This window comes from Fundulus heteroclitus, chromosome 2 (assembly GCF_011125445.2).
Source record: "Fundulus heteroclitus isolate FHET01 chromosome 2, MU-UCD_Fhet_4.1, whole genome shotgun sequence".
NCBI lineage: Eukaryota > Metazoa > Chordata > Actinopteri > Cyprinodontiformes > Fundulidae > Fundulus > Fundulus heteroclitus.
Window position 1 is genome coordinate 39,513,701 of NC_046362.1, and position 26,563 is coordinate 39,540,263.

At 50.0% G+C, this 26,563-nt stretch overlaps 1 protein-coding gene across 3 annotated transcripts; it reads right to left on the reverse strand.

The window, feature by feature from the left end:
* Window positions 1–4,067: 4,067 nt before the first annotated feature.
* On the reverse strand, window positions 4,068–26,563 carry nup93 (nucleoporin 93). Of its 3 annotated transcripts, XM_036126950.1 has the most exons (22): window positions 26,424–26,563; window positions 24,507–24,687; window positions 24,262–24,379; window positions 16,255–16,317; window positions 15,415–15,543; window positions 13,859–13,933; window positions 12,280–12,372; window positions 11,865–12,004; window positions 11,663–11,795; window positions 10,429–10,586; window positions 10,183–10,348; window positions 9,988–10,081; window positions 7,053–7,244; window positions 6,844–6,970; window positions 6,351–6,423; window positions 5,802–5,846; window positions 5,565–5,681; window positions 5,365–5,483; window positions 5,172–5,289; window positions 5,014–5,097; window positions 4,365–4,493; window positions 4,068–4,262 (listed from the first exon to the last, which is right to left on the reverse strand). In XM_036126950.1, exons 2-22 carry the CDS (start codon window positions 24,683–24,685, stop codon window positions 4,152–4,154), a joined length of 2,463 nt encoding a protein of 820 aa, XP_035982843.1. In that variant the 5' UTR covers window positions 24,686–24,687; window positions 26,424–26,563; the 3' UTR covers window positions 4,068–4,151. The 3 variants fall into 3 exon arrangements, with proteins under 3 accessions (XP_035982843.1, XP_035982846.1, XP_035982857.1); XM_036126953.1 differs by lacking the exons at window positions 24,262–24,379; window positions 24,507–24,687; window positions 26,424–26,563 and adding an exon at window positions 18,118–18,309; XM_036126964.1 differs by lacking the exons at window positions 24,262–24,379; window positions 24,507–24,687; window positions 26,424–26,563 and adding an exon at window positions 18,092–18,116.

Consider the following 26,563-nt stretch of genomic DNA (forward strand, 5'->3'; position numbering starts at 1 on the left):
GCTGTTTAATCACGGCTAGCCGCGCATGCGCCGTAAAGACCCGCGTTGGTGGGAAATTAATATTAAATGGCAAATCTGTTCACCGCCGGACGGGAAATATTGAAATATGCTGAAGCAGATAGCCGGAGGAGTTTGAGAGCAAACGGACAACAACCAGACATTCATTTAATTTATTAATTGATTTAGCAGATAAAATAAGTCAGACTAAAGAGCAGCGGAGTTATTAGAAGCAGGAAAGTTACAGAAATATTCCGGGTTATTTAACCCGAGGTAAAAAAAAAAAGTGGGTTAATTTTTTTTACCATCTTATTCATTTATAAGTCTCAAACTAAATGAATTAAATTGGGAAGTAGCGTTAAAGAAATGAAAGCAAACATAAAAGTAAATAATGCAACAATAGGAGTTTTGGAATAGATTATTTTAGTTGGAAATAACAGAACATTTCTGCAATCTAAATAATCAAGAAGTATTTTAACTTTAGGTAAAGAATGTACTTTTTAAAATCCCAAATCGCTCTGGCTCCTTTATTGGAGTTTATGTGGAGAAGTTTGAGGAGAGATGCATAAAATACAGGAACCATTATGGAAACAAATCTACTATTTTACAAGTTAAATGCCCATAAATTAGTTAATCTGGTCAAGTAGACCTGCTGCCTGTAAAAGTACAGAAGATGTTTTCAGACAGAGATGGAGGCCATAATCTATATAATATAAAGATTTTCAGCCTTAGAACAACTTTAAGTGTTTCTGTCTGGAGAGAAACTGAGGAAGTGTCTCTGTGCAGAAATGTATTCATGTGCAAACATCTCCCAGTTTAAAGATTTAAAGATATTTCACTAAAACTGTTCAGTTGAGGAGAACCGGAACTATTCTTGGGTCGTGTTTCTGTTTTATGGGACCTAAGAGAATCATGTTGTGTATGAAAATGATGAAACTATTTTATCATCAGTTAAAGAAACGCTGGATGTTTAAACAGACTCAGTCTGGCTTTTATTCACTTTTATTCACTTTAAGGTGCTTCCAAGCCGCTCTGCTGCAAATGGTGATAAATCTCTGATGATTGATTCTTAGTGTTTGTTTTACTGCTTTCTTTCCAAATCTCGTTTGAAATCAACCAGCAAACTAACATCAGAGCGATATGTTAGTTTAGCTGAATTGTACTTTATCTGCACTCATTTTATTTGTCTACTTTTAATCATGTGCATCAAGAAAAGAAGTAAAAATAGGGTTTAGGTTTTAAAAAAATACTCCGATTTTTTTGTTTTATTTAGAAAAAACATTTAATTTTAAAATGATCTTTTAATGGTGTAGATAATTATTTGCGGAATTTAAATCTATTTATTTTATTACATACCTCTCCATCCAGAGATTTTTTAGAATATAATTTATAGTCTGTTGGTAGAGAAACTACAATGTCCCAGCAGCAAAGTGAAGCATGTAGATCCACACAAAGATAGAATATAGAAAAACTGAGAATAAGAGGCTGAAAAGTCATTTACAGCATAAGAGAAATTGGTGCAGTTATTTATTACAACACGCATTCAATTCAGTTCAGTTTTATTTATTTAGCATCAATTAACATCATATAGTCATCAGATCCTCCAGGTTGGTCAGAAAGTTTCCTCTCTAAGGAAACCCAGCAGGTTGCATCAAGTCTCTCCAAGCAGCAATTTTTAAAATCAATGATTTATTTAGTGGTTTAAACCGTTTTAACTTCAGCTTAATTTAATAATAATTTAATAATTTAATTTAAAGGCACGAGAAAAGCAGCAGGTTGAGCAGCAACATGTCATCAGAAGCCGGGAAGACGTAGTTTTCCAGGTCAAAGCGCTGATCTATGGAGGGAAATCAGAATATCTGGAGGGGAAAGACAAAAGTGGGCCAGAACATTTCAGAGAGCCAAGGCTTCAGCGCCGCAGGACTAACAGGCCGTACCTCCAGGCCGTCCTGCTGCTATCTGGGTCAGAACCATCTGCTGTGAACGGGCCGAGCTGAGGAGGAACTTGATCAGGCGGGTTTGCAGATTCTTTGGTTCTGCTGGTGACCCGTTCCACTGTGATCTAAAGGAACCAACGGGTTCTACACGCAGAACGTTTGGCCTCCAGCCGCATCACAGAGAAGAAGCTGAAGAACCAGGACCTCATGGTCCAGAGACCTGGATGAACTTCAGTATTTAACGCGCCGCACATCACACAGAAAAGTTTGAACCGTGATCCAAAACAAATAAAGTTTATAGTTCTGTTAAATTAATTAACTGCGATTGGTGCAATCGTCCGCTGAAGAAACTAAACATTTTTAGGAAGGACTTGATGCTGGGTTTCAAACCTGTGGAGGCTACCTAACCTTGGTGGTTAGGTGTGGGTGGGGCCCAGGGCCCAGCTCCTCCTGGGCCCGGCCCTGACCTTGGTCTGCAGCAGCATCCGGCGTCAGTGATGCGGGGCCACCCTGGTGTTGTGAAATAGCCGGCTTACAGGAGGGGTCTTCATCGGCCTGATTCACAACACCAGCTGCAGCACACACACCTGAGAGGAAGGTCCTCGCTGCTCAGCCACACCTCCACACCTCCTGGTCAGGTTCTGCAGTCCTGGGCTCCCCTCCAGCCCCCATGGGGACCTCTCAGCTGACGGGTCTCCTGACGGGACATTTCTGCCTCCTGTTGCCCTCAGAGCTGCTTCTGACCCCCCCCAGCCTGAAGCTAAAGCAGCCATCTGCCAGGAGGACTCGGCCCAGATACCAGCACCAGCACCGCGGACTGAGGATCAGCATCTTCTGGAGGCTCCTGGCAGAGGACCTCCATTCCCAGCAGGAGGTTTTAGGAGAGAGAGAGACAACGTCTCAGCCAATCAGAGAGCAGCTTTGCTCTGCAGCCTCATCTTCTCTCAGCAGCGATGAGATGAAACTCTGCAGATCTTCAACCTGAACAAAATGTTTTCATGTTTCCAGTTCTTATAAAAGTATAACGAGGCAGCTGCACAGTGGCGCTTCTAGACCAAATAAACAGGGGGGGGGGGGGCACAGAGCAAAAGAATGAAACAATAAAACTGGAATAATAAATGATTTAGTAATATTAAGCGAGCTGCAGGTTTCAGGCCATTAATCTAGCAGATGGAAACTGTGATCCCAGCTCAATAAGGCTGAAGCTAAACATGAAGCACCGTTATTTTTAAATCCTTGTTAGAATAAAACTGTATTGATAAAAATAAAATTGGACCAATCAGTTACGAGTGCATATAATCGTAAGGAGGGTATTTAATGTTTGTTTAGTTTAGTACAGGGGCCCTACAGGGGCCCCTGTACTAAAGATCCGGGTCATTTCTCTGACCTGGATCAGGGAAATGACCCGACTGAAGACGATTCGCCTCCTGGAAGAAATCCCAGCAGCTCAGCTGAACGTCTAGTTTCACCTTCAGCAGCATCTAAAGGCCAAACATCATCATGACTCGTGAATTTCCACACTGTGAGATCAATAAAGTCCATCTAATCTCATCTTATCTTATCATAGCGGAGCATTTCACTCCTGTTCCATTCTTCTATGGGGACAGGTCCAGCAGAACAAATTCTTAAGAACTCAGGGTTGAAAATGAGCGTTTTAAAGAGCTGTATCATCATGGAATCTCGTGGGCCTCTACAGACGCAGCTCATATTACAGCATCAGCAGATTTCAGTTAATTCACTACACACAAGGACCGTTACAGTTCTGGTTCTGTCTGTCGGACCCAGCTGCTCTTTACACCTTAAATCTCCCCCAAACTCCTGCAGAGTTGCTCCAGCATCCTCCCTGTCTGTTGCTCACACGTTTCTAGCAGTTTTTCCTTCCACACAACTTTCCACTGACCCTGCACTCTGGACCAGCAGCCTCGGCGCCTCAGGGCGTCACAAGGTGCCGCTAACCGGACCTCCTCTGGGCTTCCGTAACTTCATCACATCTACAGACATTAACATCCGAGTCCGCTCATATAAACATATATATCCGCATTTCCTGGATTTAATTACAGGAAACGAGCGTGAATGAAAGCAATAATCATGGAGGGAGAAATGATAGAAAAAAAATGGATTGAAGGTGCAACATAAAAAGACAACAGAAACGTTTTTATTTTCAAAGTACAAATATGGAAAAATGAAGGAGAAGGAAGTGGGATGGATGGGTGGGGCTCAGTTCATCAGCAGCTCCATCTGCACCAGCCTGGCGTTGGTGTCGCCGGCCATGTTGTAGGGAATCATGCCGGCGAAGGTGATGAGCGCCCGGGCCTGGCTGCGCAGCTGCTGTTAGACGACAAGCACCAGAGGTTGACTCAGCGCCTCCGGCCTGTAACTCAACACAACCAGACCAACATCTGGCAGAACCAGCTGTTACGTTGCCCTCACCATGCCTCGGTCCTCCACGCTCCTCGGGGATCGTCCTGGCGTGCCCGCTGGCGCCCCCTTCAGGCGCTTATGCTGGCTGAACAGGATGTTCATGGTGGCCAACAGCACTTCAGACAGGTTGTGGCGCACCTGAGGACCAAAAACAGCTTTAAAGACTAAACTGTAATGGGTCGAATGGTAACGGGCCGGATGGTAACGGGCCGAATGCTAACGGGCCGAATGCTAACGAGCCGAATGCTAATGGGCCGAATGCTAACGAGCCGAATGCTAACGGGCCGAATGCTAACGGGCCGAATGCTAACGAGATGGATGCTAACGGGCCGAATGCTAACGGGCCGAATGCTAACGGGCCGAATGCTAACGGGCCGAATGCTAACGAGCCGAATGCTAATGGGCCGGAGGGTAACGGGCCGGACGGTAACGGGTCGGAGGTAACGGGACGAATGCTAACGGGCCGGATGCTAACGGGACGGATGGCGACGGCTCATTTTATGATGAAAACGCTTACACACATTCTGGCTAATTTTCACATTCTGGTTCTTCATGAGGTTCTTCCCCACCCAGTCGGACCTTCAACACGACTCCAACCTCATCTCCACCAACCGGTTCCTCTTACTCTAAGCCCCGCCCCCACCAGAACCGCTCCCACCTCGTCGCTGAAGTTCCTGAACGCCGCCACTCGCTCCTCCACGGCGTCCTGGCTCAGAGGCAGCAGCTTCAGACGCTCCATCACCTGACGGAGACACGCGACACGTTATCAGCGGCCTGCGGCGGCGCCGCCTGGCGGGCCGGCGGTCGGCTCCTCACATCGTACGCTCTGTCCAGGTGACCCGCGTGGTACTCGTCGAAGAAGGTCATCAGGTCCAGAAGCAGGTAGAAGGTACTGTTGACGCTCTTCTCCGCTGCCGTCCCCTGAGAGCGGTACCTGGAGGAGAGGCGGGGTCAGTCAGGTCCATCTGCAGGTTCACCGGGCCCCCTCCCCCACGTGTTTCTGCCGTACCTCTCAGCGATGGCCACCGCCGTGTTCTTCAGCCTCTCCTTGTTGGACTGAGGCGCGCTGACCTGAGCGATGACGGGGCTCAGCAGCCTGTTCATCAGCTCCAGAACCTTATCGGGGTTCTGCAGCGTCAGCAGAGCAGCACAGGTGAAGAAGGAGAAGCTGCGTGTGGGTCAGATGCTAACAGCGGCGGTTCTGCTCACCTTGGCCAGCTCGTAGAGCCTCACCGCCTCCTCACACAGGCCTTTGTTCTCCGCTTCCAGAGCCACTTTGCTGATGATGGTTCTGGTGTCGCCCGCAAACTTATCGATGATGCCGGGCTGCAGAGGAGAGCAGAGTTCTGGATCTAGTTCTGGACTCTGAGACGACCGACCCAAACATTAAAGATTCATTTAGTGTCGGTGAAGGTCCGGTCCGCGGCCCGGCCGGCGCCGTCTTACCTTCCTGCTGCCGTCCTTCTCCAGCTTCCCCAGCAGCATGTCGAACTGCAGGAGATCAGAGAACCGGGTCAGAATCTGCTCAGAACATCAGACGGCGCTGTTCGTTCCACAGATGCTTAAATTAAATTAATAAATAAATTAAATAAAACAGATTCTTCACTGCAGGTCCTGAACCAACGACCCAGTACAGGTTCTGACTCTGGGAACCTTCTCATGGTGGACCTCATGACCAGCAGACACCTCGTCCTCCAGCTCAGGTCGTAACCGGGTCAGAACCGAGACGTGTTCAGAACCAGCAGCGCTGCAGAGGCTCGTCATGTGACCTGCTGCGCGGTTCTGGTCTGGAGGAGCTGAGCCCATCAGGCAGGTGAGTCTGAACACACCTGGCGCCCTGAGCGAGCCTCGTCTGCTCAAACGGCCGGCGGTTCTGATCAGGTTCTGATGAGGTTCTACTGCAGGTGGCCACTAACGGAGGCAGCTGTGCATGAGCAGACCCTCCGCCAGAGCCCGGCCCGTCAGAACCAGAACCAGAACAGACAGGCAGCTCACCTCTCGGCTCTCGATGACCAGCTCGCTGACGCAGCGCATGAACATGTTCTCGCCCTGGCTGTCCCTCTCGTTGCTGCAGGAACAGAGCAGAGGGTGAAGAAGGCGTTCCTCCAGGCGGCGCCGGGCGTCTGCAGGCGTCTGCAGGCGGCGCCGGGCGTCCGCAGGGCGTCTGCAGGCGTCCGCAGGGCGTCTGCAGGGTGTCTGCAGGCGTCTGCAGGCGGCGCCGGGCGTCTGCAGGGCGTCTGCAGGGCGTCTGCAGACGTCTGCAGGCGGCGCCGGGCGTCTGCAGGGCGTCTGCAGGCGTCTGCAGGCGGCGCCGGGCGTCTGCAGGGCGTCTGCAGGGCGTCTGCAGGCGTCTGCAGGCGGCGCCGGGCGTCTGCAGGGCGTCTGCAGGCGTCTGCAGGCGGCGCCGGGCGTCTGCAGGGCGTCTGCAGGGCGTCTGCAGACGTCTGCAGACGTCTGCAGGGCGTCTGCAGGCGTCTGCAGGGCTTACCGCAGGAAGTAGAAGTACTGCAGCGCCTCCCGGGGGTCCGTGGACTCAAACTTGCGGGTGTAGAGCATGAGCAGGCGGATGAAGTTGAGGCGTCGCACCATGGGCGGGTCTCCGGGCTCCTGACTCACTGCGGGCGACACGGAGAAGCTCATTGGTCTGGGGGGTGATGATGATGATAGATGATGGCGGTCAGAGGAGAGGAAGCTCACACAGCTGGGCGCTTTGGCCCGATGACTTGAGCAGCAGCCGCAGCTCGTACAGAACCAGCGCCACGTGCACGGCGTGGCTGCGCAGCCTCTCCACGCGGAACAGGAACGCCACGGCGGCCTCGAACTGAGCCGTCAGGAACAACACCTGGAAGTAGAGGAAGGGATGCTGGCTGGCAGAGAAGTGGGACTCACCTGTTGGACAAGAGACGAGAGACAAGAGAAGCAATCAGCACCTGAGAGGCAGGAGCAGGTTCTGCTGGACCGGTTCTTTAGCTTTAGAACCCGGCTCCAAACAGTCAGAAGATGATCAAACTCAGCGTATTTCTGCTCGTTAGTGAGACCGACGCCCTTCTAGGCTCCGCCCACTCAGGACCGGGGAGGAGACGGGAGCTGGAACCCTCAGCCAATCAGAGCAGAGCTCATAAATGACTTCACTGAGGTCCAAGGCTTTAACGTCCTCGTCTTCATGGCCGAGAGCTAAATGTTAATGGGGGTGGGGGGGGGATCCTGTCATCAGGGCTTATTATGGGATGTTATTATGGGATGTTGGCAGAGCTCTGAGCAGAACGTTAGAGCTTCAGGAAGCCGGCGCCGCTGGCCTTATCTACTGCGCCACAGGAAACTCTAATATGTTGGTGAGCGCCGCTGCTAAGTCATCAAGTTTACTTTTTAATTAGAAATCTTTTAATCCTCTTGTTGGCAGAGTCTGAGGAGGAGAACAGGCTGGACCCTGTCAGCCGTTTCCCAGCCTTATCTCACAGTTACAGCCTTTCAGTTCAAAAAGCACCAGCGCCTGGGAGGAGGAGGAGGAGGAGGAAGAGGAGGAGGAGGAGGAGGAGGCTGCAGCAGGAGGGCAAACAGCGGCTCAATGCAGGAGGAGAGCTTTAGAGGACAGAAGAGCCACTGAGGAGGAAAAGCTGAGATGCAGCCAATCAGGCAGAGAAACGGCGACAGCTACAAGGACGACCGCCCCGGCGCCCCAGCAGCCCGGCGCCCCGGCGGCCCAGAGGCCCGGCGGCAGGACGTACGGGTTCTGACCGCTACGCCCCACAGAGCGGCGGGTCGCTTGGTCTTCTGTCAGCCGTTAACCAGGCCGGTTCTGGTGGGAGCTACGATGATCGGACCAGAGAACGGCCGCACGTTTCCAGAGTTGCTCTCCATGTGAAAACACGGCTGGAGAAGCAGGGAAGGACAGCTGGCTGCACTATTAGCAACCAGAACCAGAACCAGAGCCAGAACCAACAGAACCACGGCGAAGCAACAAGAACCCCAGAAATCTCTCCATCCAGATCACATCTCACAAGTGTTTCTATGAGCAGCTGAAAAAGCTGCTCCAGGTTCCTGGCTGTCCCTAGCAACAGCTGCAGAGGCTCATGGGTAGTGTAGTACGACAGGGATATAAACAGCAAGGTGAACTGGGAAATGGAGGAAAATAGATATGGATGGATGATGATGGATGGATGTGTCCCTCAGGGCCGTGGTTCACACATGAGGTGGTTCTGTGTTCAGGGTTAGCTTCATGTGGGGGAGAGAGAGATGGATGGACTGATAGATGGAGGGATGGATGTTCCTCCATGTGGGACATAACGTGAAGATCCTGAGCAGGAATTTTTATTTAGAACCTGTTTTATCGCTTTGGGATTTGTATAAATATAAAGTTCATTACAATCCAATGTGTTATTATCCTGGTCGTGAATGTATCCTGGTTAAGGCTCCTCCTCCAGCAGGAGGGTGTAGGGTGGAGGTGTAGGCGCTGTGTGGAGGTGTAGAGTGGTTAGGGTGGAGGCGCTGGGTGGAGGTGTAAGGTGGAGGCGCCGTGTGGAGGTGTAGGGTGGAGGCGCTGGGTGGAGGTGTGGGTGGAGGTGTAGGGTGGAGGTGTAGGGAGGAGGTATGTGTGGAGGCGCTGGGTGGAGGTGTAGGGTGGAGGCGCTGGGTGGAGGTGTAGGGTGGAGGCGCTGGGTGGAGGTGTAGGTGGAGGCGCTGGGTGGAGGTGTAGGGTGGAGGTGTAGGGTGGAGGTGTAGAGTGGAGGTGTGGGTGGAGGTGTAGGGTGGAGGTGTAGGGAGGAGGTATGTGTGGAGGCGCTGGGTGGAGGTGTAGGGTGGAGGCGCTGGGTGGAGGTGTAGGTGGAGGCGCTGGGTGGAGGTGTAGGGTGGAGGTGTAGGGTGGAGGCGCAGGGTGGAGGTGTGGGTGGAGGCGCTGGGTGGAGGTGTAGGGTGGAGGCGCAGGGTGGAGGTGTAGGTGGAGGCGCTGGGTGGAGGCGCAGGGTGGAGGTGTAGGGTGGAGGTGTAGGGTGGAGGTGTAGGTGGAGGCGCAGGGTGGAGGTGTAGGTGGAGGCGCTGGGTGGAGGCGCAGGGTGGAGGCGCAGGGTGGAGGCGCTGGGTGGAGGCGCTGGGTGGAGGCGCTGTGTGGAGGTGTAGGGTGGAGGTGCTGGTGGAGGCGCAGGGTGGAGGTGTAGGGTGGAGGCGCTGGGTGGAGGTGTAGGCGCTGGGTGGAGGTGTAGGTGGAGGCGCTGGGTGGAGGCGCTGGGTGGAGGCGCAGGGTGGAGGTGTAGGGTGGAGGCGCTGGGTGGAGGCGCTGGGTGGAGGCGCAGGGTGGAGGCGCTGGGTGGAGGTGTAGAGTGGAGGTGTGGGTGGAGGTGTAGGGTGGAGGTGTAGGGTGGAGGCGCTGGGTGGAGGTGGAGGCGCTGGGTGGAGGTGTAGGGTGGAGGTGTAGGGTGGAGGTGTAGGGTGGAGGTGTAGGGTGGAGGCGCTGGGTGGAGGTGTAGGGTGGAGGTGTAGGGTGGAGGTGTAGGGTGGAGGTGTAGGGTGGAGGCGCAGGGTGGAGGCTCAGGGTGGAGGTGTAGGGTGGAGGCGCTGGGTGGAGGTGTAGGGCGGAGGTGTAGGGTGGAGGTGTAGGGTGGAGGTGTAGGGTGGAGGCGCAGGGCGCAGCACCTACCGTAGTCCTCCAGCAGCTGCTTCTGTAGCTGCGGCAGCGTGAGGCGGTCCTGAGGAGAGCTGCTGCCGTCGTCATCAAAGCACACCTGGTTGAGCTGATGGGAGAAGAGACGGAGTCAGGCCCGCCCTGCGGAGCACCCCCACCCCCACCCCCCACCTCCACCCCCCACCCCCACCCCACCCCCAGCAGCACCACCTTCAGCCACAGGTAGTCGTCGGTCTTGTCGGCCACCTCTCCGTGGTTGTCGTTGACGTCACATTTGCCCACCAGGCAGTAGACGGCCCTCTTGTAGGGATCAGCGCTGTTCCTCAGGGCTCTGCGGTAGTGGAGGCGCAGCTTGTTCTCCGAGGTGGGGGAGAGGCTGAAAGAGGGAAGGAGACGTGAGACGGAGGAGGTGGAGCAGCTCCATCAGCTCCATCAGCTGCAGCAGAGTGGTCAGACCGTTTGTCGGGGCTGTTGATGTACTCGTGGAACCAGGACTTGAAGTCTCCCAGCTGGTGCTGCGCTCTGTTCACCACCTGCATGGCTGCGTTCAGGTCTCCACACCGCAGGCAGTAGTAGATCACCGCCCACACCGGCTGGCCCTCCATCTCCCCGTCCTGCCCACAACACACCAGAACCCATCAGAACCTTTCCATCACCTGTGGGTCCGGGAGCTGCTCAGCGCCGACCTGCTGCGGCGATGCCTTCAGGGAACTCACGGCCTTCAGAGAACCGTTTCTGTGGAGCTCAGCTCAATGGAGTCACCAGAACCAGAACCAGAACCAGAACCAGAGTGGGTGGTGGGACTAATCTGGTGTTCACAGGTTCCACATCACATCTGAAATGATCAGAACCAGAACTGGACCTTCAGGCCGGGTCCACATCTGCTGGACAGGTGAAGAGGTTCCTTCTCTTGAAGAGCTTCTTTTAAACGTCACAAATTAAACTCTACGCACGGCGGGCGCCGTGTGACGCAGCGCCGCCATGTTGGCGCCAGACGCCACGCGGCGGACATCAATCCCGTCTTTCTGCTACATGTGGACCCGGCCTGAAAGTCCAGCCTTCTGGTTCTGATCAGACGTCAGCTTTGGGTCCAGCTGTGATAAAGTAGCGCTCCCTGTAAAAACCCAGGGAGGACAGAAGCAAAGGGGAACAATCCGGTTCTGGGTTCTCTTTGTTGGTCCAGCTCGGTTCTGCAGGAACGTCTAGCTGAAAACCCAACAGCACTGCAAAATGTTCTTAGGATGTGTTTTTGTCCTTGTTTTGAGCAGATAAATAATATTATTATATAATATTAATACCCCTAGAATAAGATAACCAGACATATTCACCTGAAATTAGACGATGGAGTTGTTCCTATTTTAATTACCAAAGTCTAATTTCATTAGCAGATCATCTTGTTTACCTCCTTAAATCAAGGACAAATGCACTAATTTAAGAACATTTTACTTATTTTTAGCTCCGTTTTTGCAGTGAGAGGTTCTGGAAGTGTAGACCTGCCAGAACCCTCTGGTTCTACACCTGATGTGCTTCTGAGGACCGGTTCTGTAAAGCATCCAGCAGCAGGAAGCGGTTCTGGGAAGCATCCAGCAGCAGGAACCGGTTCTGGAAAGCGTCCAGCAGCAGGAACCGGTTGTGGACCGGGCCGGTTGTGGACCGGGCCGGACCGGGCCGGGCGGCGGCGGCGGCTCACCTGCATGCCGGGCAGCGGGCCGGGCAGCTTGATGTTGAGGAAGCTGCGCACCAGCTGGTAGGTCCCGGGGACGCCGCCCAGCTGGGCCTGATGGAGGTTCCCGAACACCGTCCCCATGGTGAAGCTCTTATACCTGGGCGGGTGGAGAAGGAGCTGAGTGGTACCGAAGAACCCGGGACGACCCGCTTACACGCGCCGGTACCTGTTCTCGAGGAAGCCGAGCGCCTGACGCACGAAGGCCATCTGCATCTCCACCGAGGTTCTGCTCTTCAGGGCGTCTCTGGCCGGAACCAGCAGAACGTCCGTCATCTGCTTCACCATCAGCCACAGGTCCGATACGTTCTGCAGGCGCCACAGGTTCCCCTCAGATAAATAACACCTTTCCCCTCAGATAAATAACACTTTTTCCTGGGTCGCACCATGTGGACTGATCCAAACCGGTCAGAACCACAGCTGACTGGTTTACGCAGTAAAAGCTGCTTCTCTGCAGGAAGCAACGCTAAACCCATCAGCGCCGGCCTCCGTCCTGAGGACTGGAGACGCCAGCACCGCAGAACCCGCGCAGCAGAACCGGCGCAGCAGAACCGTTACACGGGGCCGGGGGGGGGTTCTCCTACCTTGTCATCCAAGCCGTCGGCCACCGAAGCGCACAGGTCTCCCAGGTTGGGCTGGATGTGTCCGTTGACGATCTTCTCGTTGAAGACGTAGATCTAGAGCAGGCAGAGAGGACAGCCGTGAGAGGGGGGGGGGGGGGGGGGGGGGGGGTCACTGCGGCCAGCGCATGAAATGATTGACGATGAAGAAGAGCAGCAGCAGAACCAGAACGTTGAACAGGTCCTCAAACAGGATGACAAAGATCAGGCCGAGGACGCCGCACGCCATGTGGCGACACATTGTGACAGAGCTGACTGATCCCCCCCCCCCCCCCCCCCCATCAGTCAGGCGACACATTGTGACAGAGCTGACTGACCCCCCCCCCCCCCCCCATCAGTCAATATGTTTGATCACTTCCTGCCTCTGACCCACTTCCACAGAACCAGCCGCCTGCTTTCAGGCCTCACAGCGCCGTGCCAGCAGGACACAAAGCACCTCGTTAGCAGAGCTAATTAGGGGCGCCATGACAACGCAGCTTCACCAGGACACCCAGTCCATCAGGTGTGTCCTCAACCTTCTAGCAGTGATTAGGAGGCTGAGGAGAACCAACGTCTGGGTCCAGAACCTTCAGTTCCCTTAGTGTTTTATAGGAACCAGCTTTGTAGAAGACAATAAAGGGACTTTATTCAGATAACAACCATTATGATCAATAAATTAACATTCTAAACGTCCCGTTTCTACCTTTGGCAGCTGGGCCGGTACCAGACGCTGCTGCAGAATACACCAGCAGCTCCATGCAGCTCGTCTGCAGAGGGAACCATGAAGTCCTCCAGAACTTCCTGCTAGGTGGCTGCATTGACTGTGGACTCCAGAAACCCAGTGGACCAGAACCAGCAGATGACTGGAGCACTTCTTCCTTCCACTCAACTTTCTGTTTGTCTGCTTGGACCCAGAACTGTGAAGGTCTTCAGCAGGGACCTCCTGCGGTTCCCCTCCTGGTCAACGCTGCTGATGACCTCCTCTACAAAGGTTCTAGATGTTGTGACTCTACTGTCTGAGACGCCATGTTCTAATTCTTCCAGACGTTCCTGAGATGTTTCTGCACGGCTGATCGCTGCAGATCAGACTTTTCTAGCAGCTGAATTCTCTCCATGCAGATTAAACTCGTTCAACTTTAACAAATCTTTAAGAAAAACTTTTAGACTCATTTTGAACATTTAAAGCCGTCTGCGTCAGTTTGTTTTATTCCGTTTTCTCCATTTTAGTGCAGAATAATTGAAATTGAAAGCTGACAACCTGATAAAGATCAGATAATAAAGAATAATCTTTTCTAAGTGATGCTCCTATCTGACTTTAACAGAAACAGACGAGTTTTCCTGTGGAGCAGCGTTCCTGACTGAGCTAATCAGTTAAAGGAAAGTTTTACCTCACAGTAAATGACGCGGCTGTGAACTACAGGAACACTATGAGGGCACACCTGAGCTAGCACACCTGAGTTAGCACACCTGAGCTAGCACACCTGAGTTAGCACACCTGAGTTAGCACACCTGAGTTAGCACACCTGAGCTAGCACACCTGTAGAACGCGGGGCTGGGGACTCACCTGTCGGCCGTAGGCCACCTCCACGCTGTTCAAGGCGCTCCTGCCCGGCGCCGTCGCCTCGCTCACGAAGCTGGGCTGCAACAGACCCGGAGAGCAGACATCTTCAGTGTCGCCGTAGCAACCCAGAGGCCTCAATGCATGCTGGGAAACGCTCCCACAGGATGAAACCCTGTTTTACTCTGACGGGAGGTAAAAATAGCTTCCAGGACTGTCAGGTCAGATCATGTTGGTCTGATGAGCATCATGGAGGCTCCTGATTGGCTCCAGAAGAAAGATGCAAACTAAGCAGAAAAGCCTTTAATACCAATGTTAGTGTTAATGATGCTGCTTTAGACCTTTAAATGTGAAAACTCCTCCTAAAATAAAATGCCCATCTTAACCGGGTCCAGTCATGAGAAAGGCAGAACCGGAACCACCAGAACCATCAGAACCATCAGCTGGATCGTCTCCAACCAACATCAAGCATCTTTTATCAGAAATTATTTAAAAGCGTTCCTAATGAGGGCAAAGCAAACAAAAAGGAGGCAATAATTAACGTGTCACCTCCTGCCTGATGCAGCAGTAGAATTATTAAGTTTATTTATGGATGTAAGTCCTAATTATTTAGTTAGAATCCAGTTTACCAATGATTGCCTCCATTTCTCTGCTAACTTCATGAAGAAACAATTAAATTGAAGGACAATGATGGTTCTAAATGTTTGGTAGCCAACAGGTTCTGGTTTTTCTGCAGCAGCTCTGGCTGAACCAGAACCAGAACCAGAACCAGTTATTAGGCACGGCGGTTCTGAAGCCGACGGGTGCTGACCCGCGCCGCTCCTGCTCTGCGATGGACATTTTTTTTTTGTAGAGGCTCCCAGAAATAAATCTTCATCGTCGTTTGTCCACATTTCCTGACCATCATCTGGGGGAACCAGCGGTCCGTTCTCCACGGCGAGGCGAGCCCTTAGTTCTAGAGCTGGGTATCATTTAGGATTCAATACCATTATAGCTTCATTTGACTCCAATATCAATATTTATTGCTCAGTCATTCAATCAACAAAACCAGCCAAATATTATATTTATTTTTATATTTACACAGATATATTTAACTGGAACATAAATGCTTTTGGTTCAATGCATTTATCACAGAAACCAAAAATGTCCCAAATGTCTGATTTTAAGAAGACATTAAATTTGTCTCTGCTCTTCTTCGCTATGAACAGTAATGACGTGATGTCATAACGCCCCCTAGGGGTTGGGAGGTATGTTGATATTAAAAGCCATAATATCAATAATAAATCGTTTTTAAACAAAAATCTATATTAATCTTTGTATTGATTTTTATGCGTAGAAGCTGCTCAGGTTCCTGCATCAGGTTCTCCAACATCCTCCAGGAATCTCAGCAGCATCATTTAAAGGATCCCTCAGCTCAGTTCAAGTTGTTTAATAAAGACCTACATCATCATCATCATCATCTCATTGTTTCTATGATGAACCAGGAGGGAGGAACATCAGCAGCTTTGTGGCTGCAGGAGCAGAACGCTGCAGTGATCAGACGTTACCTTAGCGTCTCCTACCTCCACATCCTGGCTGAAGTCCAGCGCGTCTTCTCCAGCGCCCAGCAGAGTGTGCAGGACTCGCTGCTTGACCTGCTCCCACTGGACCAGCATGGACTCCCGGTGGTACTCCTCGGCCAGCAGGAAGGTCTGGGTGTGCAGCAGAGGGACAACGTTCATCAAGTTCTGCTGAGGCTCAACGTCTGGTAGAGATGCTCAGTTTAATAAGAAATTCATGCTGAGGAAGGTTAACTTCACATTTCAGCTGCAGGGACAGAACCGGGTCCACCAGGACCGGCTGAGTCTATTTCAGACGTCCACAGGGACGTGAAGTGAGACAACGGGAGCAGCAGATAATTGAATCTGCTGCTCAGGGGGACAAATCTAGACCACATGCACCATTTCCTCTCTACCTGCTGCCTTCACGTCCACTTCCTGTGGACCAGAGGAGCTTTTCTGGAGCAGCGGATAAAGCAGCATTTACTGTAGCAGGCAGAGAAAGACAGGAACGTCTACAGCAAGCAGCCGTCTGCAGGAACGTCCACAGCAAGCAGCCGTCTGCAGGAACGTCTACAGCAAGCAGCCGTCTGCAGGAACGTCCACAGCAAGCAGCCGTCTGCAGAGCTGAAGCTGCAGCGTAGGAATCAGCAATCTCCCCACAGTCTCTGCGTGTGTCAGGCTCTGCAGAGCGCCGCGTGGCCTTCGCTCGCTTCAGAGGGGGAAACCTGATCCTCTGACAACCTGAGCCGGTTCCACCTGAGCTGGTTCCACCTGAGCCGGTTCCACCTGAGCTGGTTCCACCTGAGCTGATCATCAGAACCACCCAGAACCAGAGGTTCTGCTGCAGCGGGCGGTACTGACCCGGCGGCGGGACTCCTCGATGGCCGACAGCAGAGCGTTGTCCCTCTCGTTCTTCAGGAAGCCCTGTGAGAGAAAAGCAGAACCATCAGAGATCAGAGGTAACGCCTCATCAGGTGAGACACACGGCCGGCCGCCTTCCACGCCAACAACGAGACAGCTAGATGGCGGCCATTTTGATTCCAACTCAAAATGGCCGCTGCGTTCCTTATTTGGTCACTTCCTGTGAGGGCGGCCGATCTTTATGCAACATGAACCATCAGAGGCAGATCTGCATTGTATGAACGGTTCTGGTTCTGAAGGGAGGAACCTTCCAGTACCGACTCCCAGAATCCTTAGCGGTCTGAGCTGCTGGGTTTGTGACGGGAAAAAGGTTCTGCTCCCTAAGCGAGTCCATCAGAACCATAAGAGGTGAGCTGGTCTCAGCATCAGGTGGTTCTGCTGCAGCTGCTGGGCTTTAACATGCAGCCGGTTCCATTAATTAACTAATTAACTAATTAGTTAATTAGTTAATTAATCACTAATGAACGCTGAGCTGCTGCTAAAGGTTCACACACCAGGTTTTGTTTCTTTATGCCTGACGTGTGAAGACTTCCTCTGCAGGCGGAACCAGTCGGTTCTCCGCCGTCATCGATGCGTCAGAGAAAACGGGTCCACTTCTACGTTTCCAGCGTTCTGACGGCGCCGCTGGCGACGGCGCTGATGTCTGACGGCGCCGCTCCACCACACTGGTGTCGTTACCACCTGCTGCCAGAGGGGGCGACGTCTCCAGGATGACATCAGGCCAACCGCTCCACAGGGAGTGACCCAGTTCTGGGTTCTACAGCGGGTCCAATAGGAACCATGTATCAGGTTCTGTTACTCCTCTCCTCAGAGATCGGCTTTAACAGACACCAAAAACAACCAAACAGAACCGACCCAAACAGAACCGACCCAAACAGAACCGACCCAAACAGAACCGAAGGAAAAGGTGACGGGAGCGTCATCTTTCAGCAGCCATGGTGGACCAGTGCTCTCCAGAACCACCAGAACCATCAGAACCACAGTGAAGCGGACCTCGGAGAAGGTCCGGTTCAACAGGAAGTTGGCGGTTCTGCATTTTGTGACCAACATCTGCATTTAAAGCTGCAGCGCCTCAGAAACGGTTCTGAATCGGGTTGAAATGTCCGGCGCTGCTCAGCGACCCGTTGCTCAATCGGACCAGAACTTCTCAAGCACACGTGCCGTCAGATCAGACAGCGCAGGTCCGATGAGGTCCGAGCAGCTGACGCTCAGGCTGTAGGTTCTGACCACACCCTGGAGCCCAGAACCCAACCGACCCAAACCAAAGAACCCGGCCCAGACAGAACCACTGGTCCGGTTCTTCCTGCAGCCGTCAGCTCAGGTAAAGATGTCGCATCCTGCTGCCCCACCCCAGAACCTTCCACAGAATCAGAACCCAGCGACACGCTGCATAACCATCACACCATCCGGTTAGCAGGGGGGGGGGCTCAGGCCCGGTTCCCCTCCAGAACCGACACGTCTAGAACCTCCAGGTATCGTTTCCTAAAACTACGTTAACATAAAATGATCACATGACGTCAGAACCAGGTTCTGGAGCTTCATGTGTGACCCAAAGCAGGACGGGTCCGGCCAGAACCAGCCAGAACCATCCAGAACCAGCCAGAACCATCCAGAACCATCCAGAACCATCCAGAACCGGCCAGAACCATCCAGAACCATCCAGAACCATCCAGAACCGGCCAGAACCATCCAGAACCAGCCAGAACCGGCCAGGCAGCAGCAGTAAGTTACAGTAACGGATCAGAACCCAGCAGCACCGGCAGCCAGAACTACTCACTCACGCTGGCAGGCGTCCAGACTCACCTGGACCCAGACGACCACAGAACCGGCGCCGTCCGTCCTCCTCCTGGACCGCCATGCCGGGGCGTGGAGAACCCCCCCCCCCCCCCGACCGGAGAGACAAGGAGCCGGAGTGGAAATGCCACATAGAGACCAAGTGGAGGAGGTTTTATTGAGGACGGACTGAACCATCTCTCAGACAGAGGAGGGGGGAGGGGGGGGGGAGCAGCCATAGAAACATATAGAATATCTGTTCCCCCCCCCCCCCCCCCCTCTCCTGTCTTTACTTCCTCCTCGTAGCTCAGCCTCCTCCCTTCTTCAGCTTCACTCCTTTTCTCTTTTTTTAATCCCTCCCTCGTTCCTTGCCCCCCCCCTCTTCCCCCTCCCCCCCCCTCTCCCCTCCCCTCTGCCCCCCCCCTCCTCTGCTCAATGCAATTATAGTAATGGATGTTCTCCCCCTCAGTTGATGGCTTCCGACATCCTGTCTTGAAATGAGGCTAATCAGGCTCTTAAGGGTCATGTTTAGTTAATGAAGGCACATGGTGGGGGGGGGGGGAGGGGGGGGGGGGGGGGGGGGGCTTTATGAAAGGCGGCCATCACGGCTCACATGCAGACACGTGGGGCTCACACCTCCACCTAGTTTAGTCAGACGTCTCATCCCCACCAGCAGCAGCAGCTCTGAAAGCTCCATGTGAGCAGGTCTGATGGGGGGGGGGGGGGCAGGGTGGGGGGGGGGAGCAGGGGGGGGCAGGGTGGGGGGGGGGGGGGTGAGATGAGGCAGAGGAAGTGGAGATGAGAGGGGAGAGATAGCGGTAATATAAGGAGCGTTAGCAGGACCTGACTGAGAAGCAGGAGAAGCCGGCGGCCATCTTTGCTCCAGCAGCCTGATCATCTGATTGGTTCTCTTCGTCTCTTAAACACGCAGCAACGCCGCGGCTCAGAGCCACCAGATTATGAACGGGCAGCAGGACGTCAGCTGGTGAAGACGCTGGTGAAGACACGTGGCTTCATCAGCTGCAGGCAGTGACAGCATCAGCTTAGATCCAGAAAAGGTTTATACGCCCATATTAGGACACGACTGGATTAGGCTCATTAAAGAACAACAGGCTGCAGCCCAAAGGTTAAACTGAAGACAGCTCTGAGGAACATCTCTCCACGTTTGGTGGCTGCAGCGATGTCCACGGCTAACTTACAGCTAGCTGAAACTTTACCTGAGAGGACGGGCTTTACCTGGCTGGGAGCAGGTAGAGGGTCTGAAAGGTGATTCATGATCGCAGCTTCCTGAAGGTGAATCCCAGGATGGAAATTAATCTAAAATTATGCAGCTCCTCATCTCAGCGTCTACTTGCTGCTCAACCTTTGGCCGGATCAGAACTCCTCACATCTCTTTTATACCGTTAAGTCCAAATGTATTCATACCCCTGGCTACGGCTGATGATACCAGGAAGAGCAGAAAATGTTGCTGCTGCTGTAACGATAAATAAAAGAGGCTCTGCTTTAAGTTCACAGCAAACAAAGAGCCCAGATAACAAATCCATGGAGCCACCAGAGAAATAACGTTAATATTCATCATTTCCATCCCCACAAGGTTTTATTGAAGAAGTTGCTTCTGGCCGACATCTGAATGTCTGCAAGCTAAATAATAATTAGCCGAGCAGTTCTTCATGATGTGAATACTGCTTACTATGGAACACCACAGTGTTCAAAATGAAATACAACATTATGAAATAATGATCTGCTAGAATAAATAAGATATCAATAAATATTGCTGCAAAGCCAACAATGCAGACGACTGTGTCTGCTCCGTCTTCTCTTCATAGAAGGTACACCTGGTCTGGCGTTCTGTTAGCTGTGACATCATCAGGGGAGGCAGATCATCCTCTATTACCATCTAACATAGAAAGTACTCCTGGGTCAATGTGAGCTTCTGTGCTTTCTGTGTCTCTGCTCTGTCTTCTCTAAAATAGAAAGTACTGCTGGACACCCTGGACACGCCCACCCTGGACACGCCCACCCTGGACACGCCCACCCTGGACACGCCCACCCTGGACACGTCCACAGGCATCATGGGACAACCAGCCATGCACACTGATGGCTGAGGGTAGTTTAGACACCATTAAACCCAGATGGTTCAGCCAGAGAGAATCCCTTCATGCCCAGGCTGGGAATCAAACCCAGACCTTCTTTCTGCAAGGCAACCGTGCTGCTGACTCCACCATGCAGCTCATAACACTAAGATTACACTGAAATGGCTTTTCCATCAACAATCACAAAGAAAAGGAAAAATAAATGATTGCATATATGTTGCTACTGATGTCACAATGTCCAGATTCTTCAGGGTCTCATTTATTAAACTTTGAGGAGAATCCAGACTAAAAATGTACACATGTCAAGAAAAAGAAAACGGCAAAAAATATTGATAATTCTAATACCATGCACATGTAGATCAGCAGCAGTTTCCCTTTCTAGATCCCAGCAGCACCAGAACATCTGGTAGCAGGTTCCTCCTCAGGTTCTGCCCTCTGCACGCCCACATTCAGCCATAAATGGTCGATGCAAAGCTCCTCATGGATGGTAATGTGGGTTAAAATGGGTCAGCTGATCTTCCTTCATCATGGTGACCAACCACAGACAAAAAAAAAAAAAAAAAAAAAATCACAGCAAGGAGTTTATTAAATAATAATACTAGGGCTGGGCAAGTTAACGCGTTAATTTCGCGTTAATTCATTAGACTATTAACGGCGATATTTATTTTATCGCGCATTAACGCATGTTGCTCACATGCTTTCAGTCAGTGTCAGTCAGCAGGCGCTGACTGCAGCGCGCTGTCACGGCAGCACTCTCCCGCTCCCCCTCCCCTCTCGTACATGGCTCAGCGGCGCCAGCCAATCAGCACGCAGGCTCAGCCTGGCCCGCCCACTCAGCTCTCACACAAACTTACCAAACAAACAGCTGAGAGAGAACGCAGCAGCGGAAAAACATGAACAGGGGAAGTAGCACCGTTTGGCTTTATTTTAATACCGTAAATGAAATCAAGCTGTATGTTTTGTAAAAAGCCGGTTCATTTCAGTGGAAACACAACAAATTTATCTAAGCACGTGAAAAAACATGAAAACGTCGAGCCCCAGAAACGGAGAGAGGAGACGATACTTCTCTCATTGCCCCGACAGACCCACATATATTAAAAAGTGTTATTTAAGATAAGATAACATTAGCTAATCCTTTTTTTATCCCACGACGGGGAAATTTATAGGATTAAAGCAACAGGCAGGTGCACACAACACAGACAAAATTACATAAGAATTGAAATATATAAGAGGTGGATTAGCGAAAAAACACTGAACATAACATTATTATTGTTATTATTATTATTATTATTATTATTATTATTATTATTATTATTATTATTATTATTATTATTATTATTATTATTATTATTTAATTGTAATAATAAAATAAAAACCACAAAACCCAAAAGATCAACAGTTTCATGATACATCAAGCTTAGGGACTGGCTAATATACAGCAGGTCAAAAAAGGCCATATTTTGGCTGCAGTGCTGCTGTTCTCTTATGAAGAAAAGATCAACTAGTGCACTAAATTCAATAGATGGGTTGAAAATATCCAGTATAAAATAAGTGCTACAAATGTTACAACACTTTTGTTCATATGGCAGCAGAACATTAAAATAAAAGTGCTCTTTACCCTACTTTTGAATTCATTCTTGGAGTTTGTAAATACAATGCGATTAATCGCGATTAATCGCGATTAATCAGGGCGATTAATCGCGATTAAATATTTTAATCGATGCCCAGCCCTAAATAATACTAATAATAATAATAATACTAATAATAATACTAATAATAATAATAATAATAATAATAAGTGAAAGCACAGACATTGCCCACAATAAAATGTTAAAAAGTTGAATTGATCACAGTTTTAAACGCCTCACACTGAGCTCCCTGTTGAAACTCCTCTGAGGATTTGAGTTCAGAGCGACAATCTGAGGAGGTCTGACCAATCAATAATTTTTTAACCTCCTGTTTCTAAATCCATAATTTATTAACTACTGTTAGGATGGAAGGACCATTTTACCCAGTATAACAAAAAGTCAGGATTAACTATAGCTTTAATTTTAATTTTATTCCAAAAGACTGATCCTTGCTTTGCAGAAACTAGTCGGAGGACAAGCAGAATCAGTCAGGATGATCCAGACGATGCTACGGCTGGTGGGTCTGCCCTGAGCACCAGGCTGAGCTGTGAGGGTGAATAAATCAGGTTTACTAAAGGCAAACGTAGTCTGACTATTATACAAACACCTGATTTGTTTTACTAAAGTATCAGAAGCAGAATAAATGGTCCTACTTTTAATGCTCTGTCCTTCCTGGGCAGAACAACCCTTCACAAACATCTTTCCTCTCTGGCTTTAATATTTAGCACGGTGTTGGTTTTATAATCTTATATTAGTTTATGACCATGTCTATTAAATTAGAAGTGTATTGGTGTAATCTACATTTTGCTGTTATCTGAGCAGCACTTTGGTCTCTGTGCTTTATAAATAAAGCTGGACAGGATAAAAGATGAAAGCCCAAACGGACGGCTTTGGTTCCCAGCTGGTTCTAATAGAACTGACTGGTGCAGATTTAAAGTCACTGACTTTGTTTCTGATTCAGGGAGCAGCAAAGAGCCGCAGCGCTGATGCGTTTCCATCAACGCTGCGGCTCTGCGGAACGACAGAGGAAACCAAAGAGCAGCAGGAAAAGATGGAGACACACCGGCAGAAGCTAAGTGCTCTTCCAGTCAGCCTGGGAAACCACCCAGGGCGCCAGAAATCCAGCTGACCAGGAGAACACGTCTCCACGAGGCGCAGATCAAGTAAAAGCAGAACTGCAGAGAAAAGTGTTGAAGGTGAACCGCATTCATGCAGCAAAATGATGAGGGCCTCCAGACTGACGGCGTTCCACCTGAACGCGGGCGGGACGTTCCCTGCTGCAGGAACCCTCCTGCTGCAGGACGGATGAAGCAGCCAGGGCTCATAATAATCCACCAGAGGAACAGAACGCCTGCTGGCACAGAGCTGATCACCTTCTGAACTAAAGGCTCCTCCCTCATACCTGCAGACGGGCCGGACGACCTGTTTTATGTGAGATCAGAGCGGCTGAGCTGCTCCACAGGTGTGGTGGCGCTCTGCAGCGCTGAGATAAATATCAATAAAAAACCAAACGTCTAAAAACACGTTGCCAGTTAAGCTTCTTCTGGACACGTTGGGCTGAAAATATAACCTTTGGTGAAATTTAGGCTGCTTTTCACATTTAGTAATTAGTAGGAAAGTTATATCAGAATAGTTGTCATTATGTGGCAGAAATGTAAAAACTTCTACATTTTAATAAAATGATGTCTCCTTGCACTAATTTTATTAGTTCATTTATTAAGAAATGTGTGAAATCCATGGAACTGGATATAATCATTAATTAATAGTCTCTGGTTAATCATGTTAATTATAAACACCTCAGATGGACTGAGATCTACTGATCAACTGTTTCATGGAGAGAGAAATGTTATATTAAGGTAGATTTATAACTATATATTAATAAATAATTTATTAATTAGCGGTTGCTATGAGGTTTTTCTTTAGCTGGGCTGGTTTTATGTTGTGTTTGGGCTGGAAACAGTCAGATCTGGCAACACAGCGTTGTTCTGGGTCCATTTAATTAACTCAAACGTGAAGAATAAGTAGAACAGATGCTTTGATTAACATCAGCAGGGATGTTACTCAACACTGAAGTAAACTTTCACACCAGGAGAGGAAACTACAGCAGCAGAACAAAGCAGAAGTCACCGTGTTTGCGTCTTTAAATGGATCGACCAACAGCGAGTCCAGCAGAAACGGAACAGCGACGCAGCATCAGTTTCTCTTTGCTGCCTTTTGTAACAGAAATAAATCCAAATCGGGTCAGAATCAGCAGTCAGGCCTGAACATCAGGACAGTTTGGGCCAGGAAGAGCCGGCTAACGAGGAAACAAGACAGAGTAGAACCTCATGCTGCCGTTAGCCAGCAGCCTATCTCTGGTTCTGAACCCCAGTACCATTCTGCGTACTGGCGGATGAATGTGGTTCCGGTGTAAAGCGCTCTGAGCGGTCCGGTTGCCAGGCTCGGGTCAATACCTGTATATCGGTGTCTTTGACCGGCTCCAGCGGCTCGAAGGTGGTGGCAGCGCTCAGACTTTCCAGTCTCTGAGAAATGTGAAAGATGTCCAACCCTCTGGAGCCGAGCAGGATGGACCTGAGGGAGCAACAGAACCTGTGAGCGGCGCTGACAGGGAGACGCAGTCGCTCCTCACGACCACTAGAGGGCCCTGAAAAGAGCTCCGTCTGTCATGCTGCTTTACTCAGAACCAGGAGACACTTACGCCTTTACGTCTGCTGCATCCTGGGAGGTACGGGTCAGGGTGCGGGATCGAAGCCTCTCCCCGGCCTGCTGGATCTCCTGGAGGTTCCTTTCAACGTGGGGCAGCTCAGACACGGCTTCAGTTTCTGCAGCCAGCTGCTCGGCCTGCTGCAGCAGCTCCCCAAAGCCTTCTGCATCCATAGCTGTACGAGGAGGAGCACATTCAGACGGCATGCTTCGTTAAAGCTCCTGCTTCACGTTAGCATTAACTACCAGTTCTAGTTAAGTCAGAATAATAAGAGAGAACTGTGTTAATGATCATTTCTCATCATGGTACCATCCTTTTTGGTTCTAGAAATAATGTAAGCTGAATTTCTTTGATTCCAGAGAATATTTTTAGTTTTCACTGGTAAAAAAAATATATATATATATATATATATATATATCTCCTGTAGAGGATATATATATATCCTCTACAGAAACAAGTGTGATCTTTTAATAGAATCAAAAAATAGTAATTAAGTCAGATTTATTTTAATAGAAGGGTTCATCAAAGTTCAAAAATCTAAATCATTTATAGCAACTTGGAATCACAAAAATATTGCACCTTTTTATACTCTTTATAAATGATTCCAGTCATTTAAATATTGTTAATTTATCTTCATCACACCATCAGAGGGGAGCAAGTGTCAGAAATTCCCACTTTGAATAAAACGATCATCAGACACGACTGGAGACACATAACGGTGGAGAGATGGCAGGAAATGTGGACTTAATGCAGCTGATAAACACAGAATCATTTCCTGGTGATTCCTGGTAAATCTAATATTCACTCTATAAAAACTCAGAAGTGCTGCTTTTGTTTAATCTAGCTGCTCTGTGTTAACTTAAACCAGCTCTCTGGTTTCTTTTGCAGTCCTGTTAACAACACTGCGGGAAGTAATTGCTGAAGTTTTGCTCCAAGACAACAAAGCCTGCTTTACCCGGACACAGGTTCACGTTTTCAACCCAGCAGCCGTCATACTTGCTGAATTAGTTCACATAGGATCCAGATTCCATATAAAAAACTAGAAAAAATAAAATGCTTTAACTTGGGCTGCACAATATCAGAAAAGCTGCCGTTCCTATAGTGTTGCTGAATGTTGTCATGACGGTTCCTTCACTTTCCCTGATTCTTCTTCTTTGTTTCCCTTCATCACAGCCGGGCTGGAGGAACCAGGGTTGGTTCTGAAACACTGAAACTGAGCCTGTGGACCTGGGCCTACTGACCCAAACATCACTGTAGGAGCCTCAGCATCTCAGCCGCTGGAATTATCAAATCAGGGCCGGATTTATTACTCGCGTACACAATCGTCTGAATTGTCAATTTACATAAAATAGCCACCTTTATTTATTTTTATAGATAGAAACTTTGGTTTTAACTGAAAAAAAACAGACGCGAAATGAATGGATTTTAGTTTAAAATCGGGATATTCTCTGTTTTTAATGGGAACATGGGAATTCTGGGTCCAGTGAAGAGGCTGTTATGAAGCAGCTGAAGCCCTGAGAGGCCAGATCAACTGATAAAGGAGGTTTAGCAGCTTGTTGAATGAATTAAATCTGACGTAAACACGTCGACTGGCAGCTGAACGACTGTTTCTGCGCGCACATGTAGTCCTGCGACTGTTAGCGTGAAAAATAGAAATAAATTACAAACTTGGCCTAAAATGTAATCCACGCGAGAAAACATGAAAGCATGTCAGAAAGACTTCATTCGCTAAGATTCCACATGCAGAAATCGTGATAGTTATGCGCTGAACTATTAGGCAAAGCTAGCCGCGTTAGCATGCTAACGGTTAGCCTGAACCAACGGTTCATCACAGCTAGCATGCTAACTAGCAGCCTCAGAAGCTCCTCCCGGTGCTAACTGGTCTACTGCCGCTGCCGAACAGCTTCATACCTGTAGCGGGACGTCAGCCACGCGGCGGTCTGCTCTGCACTCCGCCAGATAAATAACTTTAAAGCTATAAGATAGTTTCGCTCAGCGTGAACAGCAGCACATCTTCCACCCGGTATTTCTAGGGTCGATTCTGATTGGTC

Coding starts and splice junctions, on each gene's coding strand:
- nup93 (XM_036126950.1), bottom strand. CDS start 24,685: ATGGATGCAGAAGGCTTTGGGGAGCTGCTGCAGCAGGCCGAGCAGCTG. Junction 13,934..15,414: donor ACTTCAGCCAGGATGTGGAG/GTAGGAGACGCT, acceptor GGTCTGTTGCAG/CCCAGCTTCGTGAGCGAGGC. Junction 4,263..4,364: donor GCGTGGAGGACCGAGGCATG/GTGAGGGCAACG, acceptor GTCGTCTAACAG/CAGCTGCGCAGCCAGGCCCG.